Source organism: Branchiostoma floridae, chromosome 9 (genome assembly GCF_000003815.2).
Source record: "Branchiostoma floridae strain S238N-H82 chromosome 9, Bfl_VNyyK, whole genome shotgun sequence".
NCBI classification, from domain to species: domain Eukaryota; kingdom Metazoa; phylum Chordata; class Leptocardii; order Amphioxiformes; family Branchiostomatidae; genus Branchiostoma; species Branchiostoma floridae.
In genome coordinates, this window is record NC_049987.1 from 22,834,100 (window position 1) to 22,849,231 (window position 15,132).

General features: G+C 40.9%; 2 protein-coding genes across 2 annotated transcripts in view; one reads left to right on the forward strand and one right to left on the reverse strand.

The window, feature by feature from the left end:
- The window catches only part of LOC118422334 (plectin-like), a 35,155-nt gene extending 20,544 nt beyond the window's left edge, over nucleotides 1-14,611 (forward strand). Inside the window, exons 22-24 of the mRNA XM_035829853.1 lie at nucleotides 12,164-12,291; nucleotides 13,856-13,939; nucleotides 14,506-14,611. Coding sequence (XP_035685746.1) covers nucleotides 12,164-12,291; nucleotides 13,856-13,939; nucleotides 14,506-14,577 — 284 coding nt within the window. The 3' untranslated portion in view covers nucleotides 14,578-14,611. The remainder of the gene's footprint in view (nucleotides 1-12,163; nucleotides 12,292-13,855; nucleotides 13,940-14,505) is intronic.
- LOC118423195 (complement C1q tumor necrosis factor-related protein 3-like) lies at nucleotides 4,215-5,777 on the reverse strand. Its single transcript, XM_035831228.1, has 3 exons — nucleotides 5,293-5,777; nucleotides 4,809-4,955; nucleotides 4,215-4,404 (listed from the first exon to the last, which is right to left on the reverse strand). Exons 1-3 carry the CDS (start codon nucleotides 5,764-5,766, stop codon nucleotides 4,231-4,233), a joined length of 795 nt encoding a protein of 264 aa, XP_035687121.1. The 5' UTR covers nucleotides 5,767-5,777; the 3' UTR covers nucleotides 4,215-4,230.
- Nucleotides 14,612-15,132: the final 521 nt, after the last annotated feature.

Here is a 15,132-nt window from a genome sequence, read left to right on the forward strand (position 1 = left end):
GCAGACAAAGTGGATAATTTCCTGTAAGGGTCTGCAAGCCTTTTTCTTTGAGGCATAGTCAATTATCTTAATAAGTTAATTCATTGTAATCATAGCCAGCATGCTCTGATTCAATCAATGTTAAAGGACCTAACACTTCTTCTCCTAATGTTAGAGGAGTGACTCTGGAAGCCACCAATGTCTTTTTCCCTCTAGGATGTACAAAATGTATTAAGTCCAACAGTTGGGAGCTATTTTGCTCATTCCACTTACTAGAAACACTCTTGCTCCATCACCTCGGGTGACCCCTTTCTCTAGTAGTCTATCCATAGACCTTGTATTTTGGTTGCTCTTATTTTCGTAAGCAGTTCATCTCAATGGTGTTGATGATATCGGTTGCAGTATAGTTAGTACACACTTATGAAGACAGTGACACAGTATGACAAACTGAGCTGTAGCAAAGCCACATTGTACTACCACTAGCTACTTGAAAAAGCATCATGCTTCATGTTAGTTGAGGATCATGAATTCTTTATCACTTACCTAAACATTGTTAGTAAATCATTCTTGAAGTGTAATTGATTGCATTACTTCTATGTAGCACAATTTTCATCATTAGTTAATCTTGAATTCATCGTATTAATATTGAGCACATATTCTTCATTGCATAGTCGAACACCAGATTGAGCAAACGTCCTGCACATTCCCAACTATCCTAATTTACAGATAAGCATTGCCAGAGTCCCCCCATGCAGACCCTCTGAAAGGTCCCCAGTTCAAGGCCTGTCCAGTCTGGAGTGGATTACTTCATCAAGTGTTGCACCTCAACAGGAAACAAGACTTAAAGGCCTCGAAATCTTAGACCTGAAACTTGCCTCAAGGAGCTGTGAAGCGATTATCCAATGAAGAAAGATTATCAGGTGCCAATAAACAAGGTATTAAGTAACACAGGTGCCATGTAATGTGATATCTTAACTTAAGACAAGTCACTGAAAGACTGTTGAGGTCACCTGTATGCCTGAAGTTTGTTGGTAAAGTCAACCCTGAACTTGCACGGCAAGAACATGGCAGAAATACAAGGAAGTTTCAGAAGCTTAACACTGTGAATTGTAGGACTAAATGCAAATTCCCCAATTCCGTATTTTAATTTCTCAGACTTACTTCAGAAATTTGTTTGTTGTGACAGAAATAAATTTTGATCACTTTCAACTCGAAAATCTCAACTGTGTTAGATGTGTTAGAGTGACAAATTTCATAACAAAAATTGACCAATTGGCAACTTGGCCTTTTCACATTTTCTCTGATTTTGCTTTAATTTCCCTAATCATGGTTGATAATGCCCTGAGGCTCTTGTACTTACTAAAGACTTTTCTACAAGCTCCTGATGCATTCTAAGGCCTACAACAGAATCTGATACACTCTGCAAAACAATGGGAGGGACCCCTATGGCACATAACTCAAGTTTAGAGTAGAGTAGATCTAGAGTAGAGTAGAGTTCTTCGGTTGGATTTAGGCGATATGTTCTCCTGAAATGCTGAAATAAATAAACAAATAAACAAACACAAAAATTGAAAGCTGTAGACAGGGCTTCACAGCCTAGAGTAATTCCAGCTAGAATGTTTTTTAGTACATTATGTTTTCATGCAGTATTTCCAAGAAGCTCCTAGGCTTGCTCTGAAGGTGCAGTTTTATTAGTAATTGAGACATTCAAGAGGCACAGCTGTGGTATGATGAATGACATCTTAACTTACTGTGGGTTATCTTCGGATCAGGACGTGTATGATTTCAGAAAACTTGATTTCCAAGCATAATTTCTGTGATCTCAGCTGGTTAACCAATATAAGACCTTTGTTGCCCATGGCTTATACTATAAACGAGATGGAATCCAGTCTTGGATGTTTCTTATAATTTCTTTGAGAAGCTCCAACTGCAGATGTTTATTATTAAGATATGTCTTGTTTGGTGGTATTTACAACATACAGCCTGCTCATGAGGAACTATTTTAGAGAGCTTCTTTAACAGTTTAATTAGCTGAGAAGAGAGAGATTTCAGTTTTAAGTGGTCCTGCAAGACTGATGGTCACAATTACTTCCCCCACTCAAAAATTAAGGATCTCATAGGAAATTGCTCTTAAAAACCGACCTTTTCTTATAATCCTGGGCCATTGTAAGCTAGCGCCTTGTTTGTAGTACTACTTACTATAGCTGCGTTGTGGCATCTTACAATTCCCAAAGAAAATGGCAATACACATTTTGTATATTCAAATGAAATCTATCATAAAAAGTAATATATTAAGTTAAGTATATCTTTTTGTAGATCTTTTTTTTGTCAACTTTACCTGTTCCATGAGAACAAAGAAACAACTTTAAGAAAGGATATACAGTTTTATTTAGTACATCAGTTGGTCATACAAACAAATTCTGACTAGTCATCTCCTAACACTTTCTTATATCATAAACAAAGTAAATAATTACTTTACAAAGAGTGAGTTATATCTTTAAGTAATTATCAAAACGTGTGAAACGGTCCCTTCAGTACATCACAAAAATAGAAAGAGATTTCTTTTTAGATACTCTCTTAAAACTTTCTGGTTAAAACTTAACACAGATTCATAAAACAGAGGAAATTTACAGAGTGACTTTGACATACGTTTTGTACTTATTTTTTAGGTAGTACAAAACATAACCTTAGAAGTACAATGTAGTCTCTCCAATTATCACTTTGAACCTCCAGTTATCACTAATATTGGCAGTAATAGCCACAGTCTACACACCAGGTGTGGATTATTATGAGACCTTCCCTGTGGGAAACATATCTTAAGTCCAGGAGGAGTCATTACTTAAGTCTGCCTTGTCCACGATCTGGTTCTGGGGACTCGCATTCCTGTATTATTGACTGGTGTTTGAAGTTTGGAACAAGTGCTGCAGGCTTCTTTGATGTACAAGACATCTTACTCAGCCAAGCACCGTAATTCCTACCATACTATACTGTGTATGATTATCAGCAATCATGTCATATACATGTATACTTAATTTTCCCATCCCATGTACAATGTATGCTTTATAGCACAGACCTGTGAAGTTTTAACCAAACTGGAGGAAACAGGTTTCCTCCTGTAATCTAGCTAACAGCACATTTCCTTTACAGTTGATTCTCAGGATCTTTCTGACAACAATAGTACCTACCGTATATTCTCGAATAAAGTACGCACCCCAATTAAAGTACGCACCCCTGGTTTTGGACAAGTCTTAGACAGATCTTTGGGACTTAAAGGTAAAATGGAAAAACTCAAATAAAGTACGCACCCCTTCTCCACCAATTTTGAACAGACCTTGAACTGGATAAATTAAAATTTATGATGTTTTCCCCAGGTTATTTTGCATGAAATAACCTGCATTTACACTGTCATTGTCTCTATAAACTTGTGAATTGCCTACTGCAAATTATAAAAATCACTGTGAACTGGTAGAAAACCAGTTGTACAAGTCAAAGTCACTAACTCAAAAGGATTGTATGCAAATGCCAATCTTATGTAAATCATGTTTAGACAATTTCTTTGTTTCATGTTTAGACAACTACAAGACAACAACAATGTGTATGTTTTGAAACATTACTAGAAGTGTAGCTCCACCTTGCTTTATTTTAGGCTTTTTTACCATTTCTCTGTGCAGTAACCTCAAATAAAGTACGCACCCCAACTTTGGCAAAAACTTGCAGCACCTTTTCAATTTTAAAAAGTTAAAAAAGTGCGTACTTTATTCGAGAATATACGGGTAACTTGTACAAGTTTAGCACTTAAGTCTTCATTCCATAAATGACTGCATTCTCTACAACTTTTACTAATACATGAATTTTGTTGAAACTCATATTCCTGACAGGTATAACTTGGAGAGAAAATAAGATACATGTACTAGTATGTATGTATGTACTATGTAAGGGAGGGCTTCCTTCGTAAGTGTGACAACACTCTGCCATGATGAAGATGATGTGCATGTACATGTAGTACACACATCCCATTCCCTATGCTTGACCAAGTCTTAACATTAGCTCCCCATTTACTCCTATGCACTCCACCCTTATGCAAAAATACCCCAACAAACAATTGTCTCTTTCAACTCTTGGAGTGAATCAAAAACTGAAACTGACCGTCTGTAGAGCAAACAACAGGAGCCATGAAAACGTGCAGGTGTTCAAATGGCAACAGTGATGTTTCAGGTGCTTACGCTTACACAGGTGTGTTAACAGGTGTGTTTACAGAGGGAACAGCAGGTACCCAGAGAAGGTACAGGTGTGTTTGAACCCCGCGATGACGTGCCCCGCGTGCAGCTGTAGCCAGACCTGGTCGCTTGCCGCCAGCTCGAGGATCACGCTGTTGCTGGCCGTGTCGTGGGTGTCGTCAATGTCATAATCGATGATGGACACCACCTGAATGAATGGATGGATTATTACATCATTGCAAGACACAATACAGTTTCAGCCTTCATTGGCAGTATGCTTTACAACTCAAAATGATTTCAAAAGATACAGACATAAGCAAAACATCAAAAACCTTACAATTCTCTCTTTTAAGATATATTTGTATGTAATCATTATTTTGTAAATGCTTAAAAACTTGTCTGAATGCTTTTTGGAGGCTCTAACACCTTTTCACTGAGGAAGTCAATCAAGTGTCTTATTTTGAGCGGTTCTACATCTGAATTGCATTATCTGGTACTATTGTTTGGACCTGAGATTCTTGTCATGGAGACTCACAAGGTTTAGCAGCAGCCATTTCGAGAAAGTCATGTGGCAAGGATGTATGTAGTTCATGTACATGTAACGATACATACCTCCTGTCCGTTGTGCAGCAGCTTGACCCACATGTTGAAGGAGGCGTAGTAGTCGTACCCGTGGAAGGCGAAGTAGTACGCTCCGTGTGCCGGCGCCGTGAACCGCCCCGTCGTCACGTTGTACCCCCCGCCGATGTTGGTGAAGACCTAAACGAGAGACATTCAGAAGATCAACAGCCTACTGTGGACCCAATGTCTGGAACAACCGACCACCAAACACACGTACGGCTCCAAATCCGACCTACCTTAAGAGACTCTTCAAGTAAAAGTAATGACCAAAACGAACAAAAACTGAGCTTCTTGCCCTACTATATGTTTTGTATCATGTAAGTGTAGTGATATAGGTTGATAGATTTATTAGGACTCGATGTGATCTGTATCTCTATCATATCTTATCTGACCCTCACCTCCCTCACGACCTCAATGAAAAGCGGCCTGTTGGCCAATTTGAGCTTCTCATGAAGAAACAAAGGTTCAAACAAACCTTGTCGAAGACGACGTCAGTGTCCTGTTGCACGTTCATGTCGACCGTCAGGCCTACCGAGAACGCCGCCTTGGTTACCATGGTGACCCCGGTACCCGGCTGTCCCGGCGGGCCTCTCTCCCCGCGGCTGCCCTTTGACCCCAAAACGCCCGGAATCCCCGGCGCTCCTGTCTTCCCCTTCTCTCCCATCATGCCTCTGTCACCCTTCAGGCCTGGCTCTCCGGGGGGTCCGATCGCCCCTGGCAACCCGTTGTTCCCATTGTTGCCATGGTTACCAGGGATGCCCGACGGCCCGGGTGTTCCGGGGTTGCCGGGGGGACCGGTCGGTCCCGGGTCGCCCTTCTGACAGGAGAAGACAGGCATTGTGGCTGCGTTGCCGTTCGCGGCCGCGTCACTCAGAGTGTCCTGAAGTTTATCCGACTGTCCGGTAGACATCCCTCCATTCATGAACAGCACCGGCAACATCCCGGTCATGCACTGAGAGTTCTCGGGGTGTTGTGTTTGCTTCTTGTCGTCAGATGTCTCAGGGAGTTTTTCGTCGTCCTTCTCCGTTTTCTTGATGAACGAATCGTCCTTGTACGGTCCTGTTTGAGGGATGTGTTTGAAGTACCGGCCGTCTCTGATCTGCCCCTGCTGACCCACGTAGTTCACACGTATGCTGTCCTCGTTTGAACTTGACCTGCCGTTGTCACGTACGCGCGCCCACTCCGCAATCTTATTGGCCGGTTTGTCGGCAGGATTTGCTGCCGAGATCCATGCCCACTCTCCATCGAGGAAGTGCCACTGACCGTCCGAGCCGGCCTGGGGTTCATTTTCAGACTGACCACTGGACACTTCCCACTCCCCCCACATCAAGCACACCAGGAACACCCAAGCTGTCTCCATGTTTCTTGACTTGAAGACTGACCTCCTTCTTTCTGCTGGAGTGATTTAGACGGTCTGTCTGCAGTTTGCTTTACAACGTCACAAAGTCTTGAAGTGTTCTTGTTCTCAACTTAACAGCTGTGCCAACCTAAAGGAGAACACCATGTGGGCAAAGTTAACACTTTTTGTATCACACACGTACCAAATTTTCACCAGATGCTGTATACCTAGCTTGATACCTGTAGCTATGAACACTTCATTTTGTAGATATATATTAAGTTATAAAACTTTATAGACTGATATAATCTACATTTCCTTTCTTTATACACAAATACATCATGTATATGCACATATAATCATATATGCACAAATTCATGTTTCTAATGAGTTTAGACAAAGCTTTGATCCGTCCTTACATATTTACCATAACAATAAGAACTCACTGTCTGGACTATGTTGCTCATGCTAGCTTGACAATTTATCCTATATATACAACACCAATGGTCTGCATGCTTTTTCCACGAATCAGAATGAGCTATTTTGATACATATACCTGCAAACTTTTCTGTTGTTGTGACCCGTTGATAGATATGTCCAATTAAGGACTGGCCCTCATTTATTTTAATAAAAGTGATCTAGATTTTCCATTCAAACCTGGCAAAATATACCCCTCAAACTAGGCAGTAAGTCTGTACAATTAATAATGAAGAAGAATACAACATTCTGAGCTTCTTACTTCAACTACCTGTCTCCAACCTCCCACCCACAGGGTCATGACTAAAGTGACTCCACACCAGCAGGAAGTTATAAGCTGAAACCCAGATGGTTACTCTGATAATTGAGGACTGCCAACTTTGGGTTAGGCCCCGTGTTTTCCTGTATCGTTTCCACAGAAAACCACTTTTGTGTGTCGTTAGTAATCTTGCATTTCATAGACGAGGGAATAAAAATCTCTCAGACAAAATTAGGACATAATGTTCTTTCAACAACATGATAAAAGGAGGCAGTGTTGTTTTTAGTCTGAACTCAGAAAAGTTGAAAGTAGGCCATCCTGTATGGGGGCCCCAAAGCCCTTTTCCGTAGAGCGTAATCGGCGGTTTTAATTCTACGTACTCCGTAGCGGGACCGTTCGAATTCAACGTAGAGCGTAATCGGTGCATTTTGCGTCGAGCGATATTGACCCCTTTAATTTAACGTATTACGTAGAAGCTAACCGGATTTTACCGTAAAACGTAATTCATATTAATTTTTCGTCAAGCGTAATCAAAGTTTCATTAAACTTACATAGTCTACCGGCAAATTTACCCGCGAAAATGCTGGAAATTGCGTTTCAAAGGGTCCAGATTTCAAAATTTCGCCGGACATTCCTTGCTATGGCTCAACACTTCGGCACTGGACATGGTGAAAATATGTTGCGGGAGCGTCGTCCCCCAACTAGTAGAAATCTTTTTACCGACCTTAGCTTAGTTAACAAGCAAAATGTGCCCCTTAAAAAAAAAAGTTAAATGCAGGAAATGGCATTTCAGAGGGTCGAGATTTCAATTTTTCTCCGGGCGCCGGGCGGCCCTTGCCAAGGCTTGCGACGGCTTGGGCCTAGCCTCCGGCGCTCACGACTCTCCGGCGCTCGTCGCCCTCAAAGACGTTTCTCTGACAGAAATGTCATTACATTGAGCATATGGTCTGCCAGCAAAATTTGTCCCTCAAAATGCAGGAAATGGTGTTTCAGAGGGTAAAAATTTCCAAATTTTCCCGTACCTACCTTGCGACAGTTCGACTGTTCGTGCTTTCGGCACTCGAAATCTGAAAATGATGTTTGGGGGCGTTGCCCAGCTTAAAGCTAAAACCATGTGAATTTCTAATTGGATGCTATTTAACTTAGCTTAGTCTGTGAGCAAAATTTGCCCTTCAAAATGCTTAAAATGGCGTTTCAGAGGTTCAAGATTTCACAATATTCCCAGGGGAGCATGCCCCCGGATGCCCTAGGATTGTCGCGCCTCCGCTTTCGGTGCTACAAGTGCTGAAAATTACGTCACATAAGAAATTTGCTGTCGCCGCCTTTGGCCAGCAAGACGTCTTTAGAAGTTAAGTTTTAATCTTATTGATGGAATTATCGGTTTTGTTTAGATCTCATCTTCACATGTTCTGCCGTCGGCGGAGTTCAGCCAAAAGACAATAAATATTTGCATAATGCATTATGAAATTTCGTAATTTAGCGTAGAGCGTAATGAAACGTCCATAATTTAGCGTATTACGTAGCCGGCCCTCCGGAATTTAGCGTTGAGCGTTGTCGGTACCCCCCCTTGGGGGCCCTCCTGTATATACAAGTGTGCCCTAAGTTTAGCCATGTTGCTTCTTGGTTTCTTAACATCATTGTCAAAGTTGGTAAGAGGAAAATGTCTTACCTTTCCCTGGTGAATTGAAGGTTTAAGTTGTTTTTTTTCAAAGTTGGAAAGAGGGAAATGGTCCTATACCTTTCTTTGATGAAGACTTCTGTTTTCTTTGATCCAACTATCTTCTTTAATTTCAGGCACTCTAAAAGGTTGAAAAACGACTGACCATCTTGTAGGAGTTATAAACAGTTGTGCTTTTTTGCTTTTTACGGTTTCTTAACATTATTTCCAGAGTAGATCACATAGAAAATGTGAACCTAAAGGTCTTACCTTTCTCTGATTTAGTTATCAGGTTTTCGTTGATTCCAACAATCTTGTATGTTGTAAGTCCAGGTTCTTGTCCTTATCAGTACAGACCAGAGATGCTGCAGTCCTTCCAACTGCCCCTGTGGAAATTCCTAGACTACAAATAACCTTCCTGTCCCCACAAGTTTCCCAGTAGGGTCATTAACTCCTGGGGAAGGCAGGTCCTAATTAGCTGAAAAGTTTTCTGGACTGTACCATTGCTGTTAGGAGGGGGTTGCACAACTTCTGTATTATATGAGCAATTTTGCAGGCAAAGCTTGTGTGAGTGTATCCACAATAAGTGACTGTTCACTGTTTCTTGGATCTGTCTGAGAAAATGTCTGTAATCCAGTTGTAGATGGGATGTTGCATAGTTTGGTGTTGTAGAGTCTTCTTGTAGAGTGAGGTCCAGAGGGTCTGGATGGGGGATGGGGTGACAAACACTTTACACTTATTTCAAAAGAACCCCCTATGTATTTCCCCAAAATCAGTGAAAGCATTTGCACAAGATTTTGCCTCCCTACGATATACTCGTACATTGCATAAGACGGCTTTCCCTACGAACTACGAGAAACCAAATAGGCTGCCTGTGTATGCCTTACACTTTAGTTACAGAAAAGAGCATTTAGACCCTCTGTAGAATACTGTAAAATGTATTTAAGTTCGCGGGGATTTAATTTTACTGAATTTTCGTGGTGGTTTTAAGTTCACGGTAGCACCATGCACTGTAGTCTCTACCTGTCATGGAAAAATGTTCGCGGTGGTTTTTAACTTGCGGTGAAGCGGTCACCGCGAAAACCGAGAACATTAAACCACCACGAAAGTTTCTGCATTTACAGTATAGAGAGAAGCTCTCTTGCAGCAAGTGGTCAGTATGGAATGCCCACCAGTGTCTGGCCTCCATCTGGCCCAAGGTGTAACCCGAGTAGAGGTAATGAGGCTCTCAGTCTCAGCCTGCTATTAACCCTTAATTACATCAATCCCTACTTCTTACTACTAGAGAAATTGTCAACATACTTCGTAGTCTGGAGGGCACTGATGGAATATGTATAATTGAGTGAACTTGGTGAAAAAAGTCTATAAGAATTTTTACCAATTGAAATTTTCAATATGTAAAAATTCTTCTCAATCAGTCAATGGCAGTTGCTTTGGTGAGAAAAGCTAGAAATGGCAGTCCATAAAAAACTTGGGGTAACCTCATCCGGTAATAAATAAAGGGCAGAAAGGGTCAAAGGGGGAAAGGGTGTAGCCTCAAATTTTACTTTAGTATGAAAAGCCTTTACTAAAAGGTAGTTTCAACTTTCAATTGCCACAGCCAACATGTCATACTGTTAGTAACAGTTATAAAGCGAAGTTTTCAGCGGTAAAAAAACAAGGTCAAATATTCTGATTTTTTTGCTTTGGAGGGAAAGAAACAGATGCCGGATTTTTTTTTTTGAGCGAGGCTATTGACACACCCAGTGATAGAAACCACCAAAATGAGGAAATCTTACGATTATATTTGACAATCAACACTCTGAAAAATACAAATGGCATCCTGTGTCCATTATCAACCCAAAATACGATCTTTTTCACGTGTTTACGGCACAATTTTAAACATCGGAATCTGCTATCATATAGGGTGCTAGTTTTACTGTCACCGCATGTGATCATGGCAGCCATGTTGGATCGGTTAGGAACACGTTTTCAGCTGTGTTTACCGACGAATTCCTGCCATATTGGAGAATTTTCGGCCTCAAAACTTATATCACTAAGGAAGCGAAGTTATAGTTGTTGTTTTACCTCCAATATTTTTAATGTGAAAGAAATATTCTTCCGAGTCGCTGCCGATAGCGCCGGAACCACACGGCCGAAAATTATGACATGTTTTGTGGTCAGTGTTATTTTTGGTTTATATTGTTAACAGAAACTTTAAAAGTTGTTTATATATAAAATATTCTTATATCAAATGGATATTTGAAAAGGGACAAGAAAAATTGAAAAAAAAAAAAAATTAAAAAAAACTCCGGCGCGGACTCGAACCGGGTCGGAGCTGGTATCATGAATTCCCGAGTCAACGCTCTATCCACTACGCTACGTCATACATACACGATGAAGGCTGTATTATTAGGTATCCAGATGTAGGGCATAACTTGAATACGTCCGTTCATTCCAAGATTCAAAGATTCCAATGTCTAATCTTCCGAACAATGTCTAATCAACTATTGCTTGTGTAAAATATTGCCGGAAAGGCATGTTACAAGCTCTGATTGGCTGACTGGCATCTCGGTGTGTCAATAGCCTGTTTGGCTATTGGCACACAGCGTTTTTTTTTTAGTAAGATTATTGATAAAACCATTACGTAATAACCGAGGGTGCATGTCATCTATAAACAAATAAGAAAAGACTGAGTCAGGCCTTATACATCAGGAACCGTACACCTGAAATGTGTTGAGAAGGTGACCAGGTTAAACTGTACAATGTTTACAGCCATAACAATCACTCTAATGCTGTTAGGACTGGGGAGTTGGGAGGTATCAGTAAAGATTGGAACAAGATGGTGGGACAGGGCAGCTCCAAGATGAGCCATTAACAGCCCCTCAGGGTCTGGCTATCCCTTACAGTCTCAGCATGGGCCAGCAACATGCTTGGTGGGCAGGGAAGGATACTGTAATTCTGAAAATGTTTGCATTGATTTTATGTAGTACACAATTTTCCCAGTGACTGCTGAGCCCCAACCTTAAAACTACTGAAGTTATCAATGCGGTACTGACTACCATACAGTACATTATTTGACCATAGTGTTATTGCAAACTTACAATACAAACAACTTGAAAGCAAATGATACTTTTCCACTTAAACTTTAAAGCTTTCTGGAAATCATTGCAAACTTAAAGGCATTTACAGTACTGTACTCTCCAAGCAGTGGTTGGATGAGGGGAAGTCACTGTCAGTGATAATTTTTGTGAGCATAAACCTACCGTGACAATTTCAATATTTACAGTATGCTTCAAGCAGAGGTTCGGGTGAGAATTTTTGACTTCTGCCCCATTTTATACTTTACTCTGGTAGCTTGCCAGGGGCCTATTGGTCAGAATTCAGGGGACCCAGTCAGACACCATTTTGATGCATTGATTATCGGTCCAGGTTAAAAATCTGCTTGGAAGGCAAGACCCGATTTTAAGCAGGCTAATGGCTTAAATCTCAATCATTTTTTAACCATCTGCCTATTTTCCTTTTAGATTATGATTGAAAAAAAAAAAATACAAATAGATGCTTAGCAACCAGAACAAGCCAAGGGATTGAATCAGTATTCTAAATTGTTGTTTAAGTCTTTGTTTTCTTGTTTACAGGTGTGGGGATGTTGTTGTTTTTGTGCCACGCCTCCTTTGCCAACAACAACATCCAGGTGAGACTGCACGGGCCGTGTGCCGTCCAGACTGTCGTGCTGAACAACATCATTCAACCAGCGCTCACACAGGTAAGGGTTCAATAAACAAATAAACAAATAAACAAATAAATAAACAACAACATCCAGGTGAGACTGCACAGGCAGTGTGCTGTCCAGACCGTCGTGCTGAACAACATCATTCAACCAGCGCTCACACAGGTAAGAGTTTAACAAACAAATAAATAAATAAACAAATAAACAACAACATCCAGATGAGACTGCATGGGCCGTGTGCCGTCCAGTCGTGCTGAACAACATCATTCAACCAGCGCTCACACAGGTAAAGGTTCAATAAACAAATAAAGGCCGATTTGAGCTTTCATGAATAAACAAAGGTTTAAACAAACAAACAAACAAATAAATAGCATCATTTAACCAGGGCTCACACAGGTAACTAACAAATATTTGTTTATTTGTTTAGTAAACTTAGATAAACAAGCGTGCAAACAATAACATCATTCAGCCAGATTACCTCACATAGGTAACAAATAAAGAAACAAACAAATAACATCAGTCAACTAGAGTTCCACGACCCCATACCTTCGCCAAATGATTTGATCTTTTACAACTGCTTATCAATTGTGTTTGTCATTAATTATGCAAATAAGGCTCTTATTTGCATAAATTATATAACTTGATCATCTCCTTCACTAAATAAGAGACGTGCGCAATATATGTTAAGAAAGGAGGCTTATGTCACATTTTCTGATAATTTATGCAAATGAGGATCTCATTTGCATAATTGATGTTCAATGATATTCACCTGTACATAGCTTCCAAATGCTACAAGTAAGAAGTTCCCGTCATTTACCACAATGACATTATAGCATTTTCTCATTAATTATGCAAATTAGGTCTTTATTTTGCATAATATGTATCTATCAATATTCTTCTGTTTCTCAGTTACAAATGTCACATGTTGCAATGGACCTATAATGGAACTGGGCCTGTTTACACAATTTCCTCATTAATTATGCAAATTAGATACCAATTTGCATAATCATTATGTCATTATATGAAGCATCACTTAAGCTATCTACATACCAAAAATCATAACAATCCGTTAACCCCTTCTTGAGTTATTCCCTTTCAAAGTCTGACACTAAACCTGCCCTGCAGTTCCAAAACAAGCCGCTAGGGGGCCCAAACCTATACCACTTACTCTCGGCATCAAGACCTGTCTACCACTCAAAAATTATAGCCACAGCATGTTCAGAACTCGAGATATCCAACCCGGAAGTTCTGCTGCAGTACCATAGCAAGCCGCTAGGAGCCCCAAAATCTAATCATTTCTAGGTCTTATCAATACCTACCCACATACCAAATATCAATACAATCCATTCATGCGTTCTTGAGTCATGGTGTTTTCCTACAAACATACACACACACATACAAACGCTACCCAAAATATAACCTTCTTGGCGAAGGTAACTAGCACCCACACAGGAAAGTAAAATAGAATTCAATGAAGAAATAAACAAGTACATAAAACAGCAATAATTTAAACACCATTCAGACAGTGCTCACCAGGTAAGGAAAATAGAGTTTAATCTAGACAAGTAAACAGTCTTGTTCCTTTTTTCTGTTTTAACAGGAAGCCAACTTCATCATGTCGTTCTGTCCTCGACCTGGCAAGAACAACCTCAAGGTCAAGCTGGCCTCTGCTCCCCTCTCCAAGGTCAGTATTCTCTCAGCTAACTTCTCATCAATGTCAGAACAGGAGAAAGGGGTGGGGTGACTGAGATACAGGAAAAAGAGGCGTTAGGGATGGGGATTGTTGTGTTGGGGATTTAGTATACTTTGTGTCATTTCAACAAGGGATAGCAGTACTAATAGCAGAATTGCAATATCCATGCATGGCACTGCATATTCCTATGGAGTGCACATCACAATTTAAAGTTCTGATTTACATTGTATTAAGGGCAGGATTCAAATCCCACCCTTGATTGCTTAGTTGTTAAACCAATTTTAGATACATGTACAAAATATATGGTCACTATATGCTGCATGTACATTAGCCAGGCATGCATACTACTTCACACTGTAGCCTGACTATATATAAATATAAAACTTTCAGTAGCCCTTCCACTGGTCATCAGGCCCCTAAGGATAGAGGCCCGGACAGCCCCTGACACTAGTGACAGCGAGAGGCTACATCACCCTCCTACAGTGTATGTATAATTACTACTCTTTGTTCATGGTCAAGGCCAGCCCTCACTAACCTTTCCCTGTTCCTCCCTCCAGGCCAAGCTACTGATCTGTGCCTACAGGACCCAGCTGCTGCAGCCCTCGGCAACCAACTTCAAGACTGGCTGAGGGACAGCTTAGTAGCACGACTGATGGAATGGTCTTTGTAGCAGGCAGACGTCATGGAAGGGGGTTGTTGTAGCAGGCACACTTTGTGGAAGGGCTGTTGTAGCAGGCACACTTTGTGGAAGGGCTGTTGTAGCAGGCAAACTTTGTGGAAGGGCTGTTGTAGCAGGCACACTTTGTGGAAGGGCTGTTGTAGCAGGCAAACTTTGTGGAAGGGCTGTTGTAGCAGGCAAACTTTGTGGAAGGGCTGTTGTAGCAGGCAAACTTTGTGGAAGGGCTGTTGTAGCAGGCACACCTCTTCGAAGGGTTGTTGAAGAAGCACAGAAAGGGAGGAGTTGTTGTAACAGGCAAGGGCTGTTGTAGCACCAGGTATACTTCTTCGAAGGATTGTTTAGGAGGCACAGAAGGAGACGCATTGTTGTAGCAGCATTAGAAGGGTTGTTGTACAAAATGTAGCAGGCATACTTCATGGAAGGGCTGTTGTATCAGATTTAGAAGGGGAGGGATTGTTGTAGCAGGCAAATCTGCATTAGAAGGGCTGTTGTAGCAGGCATACTT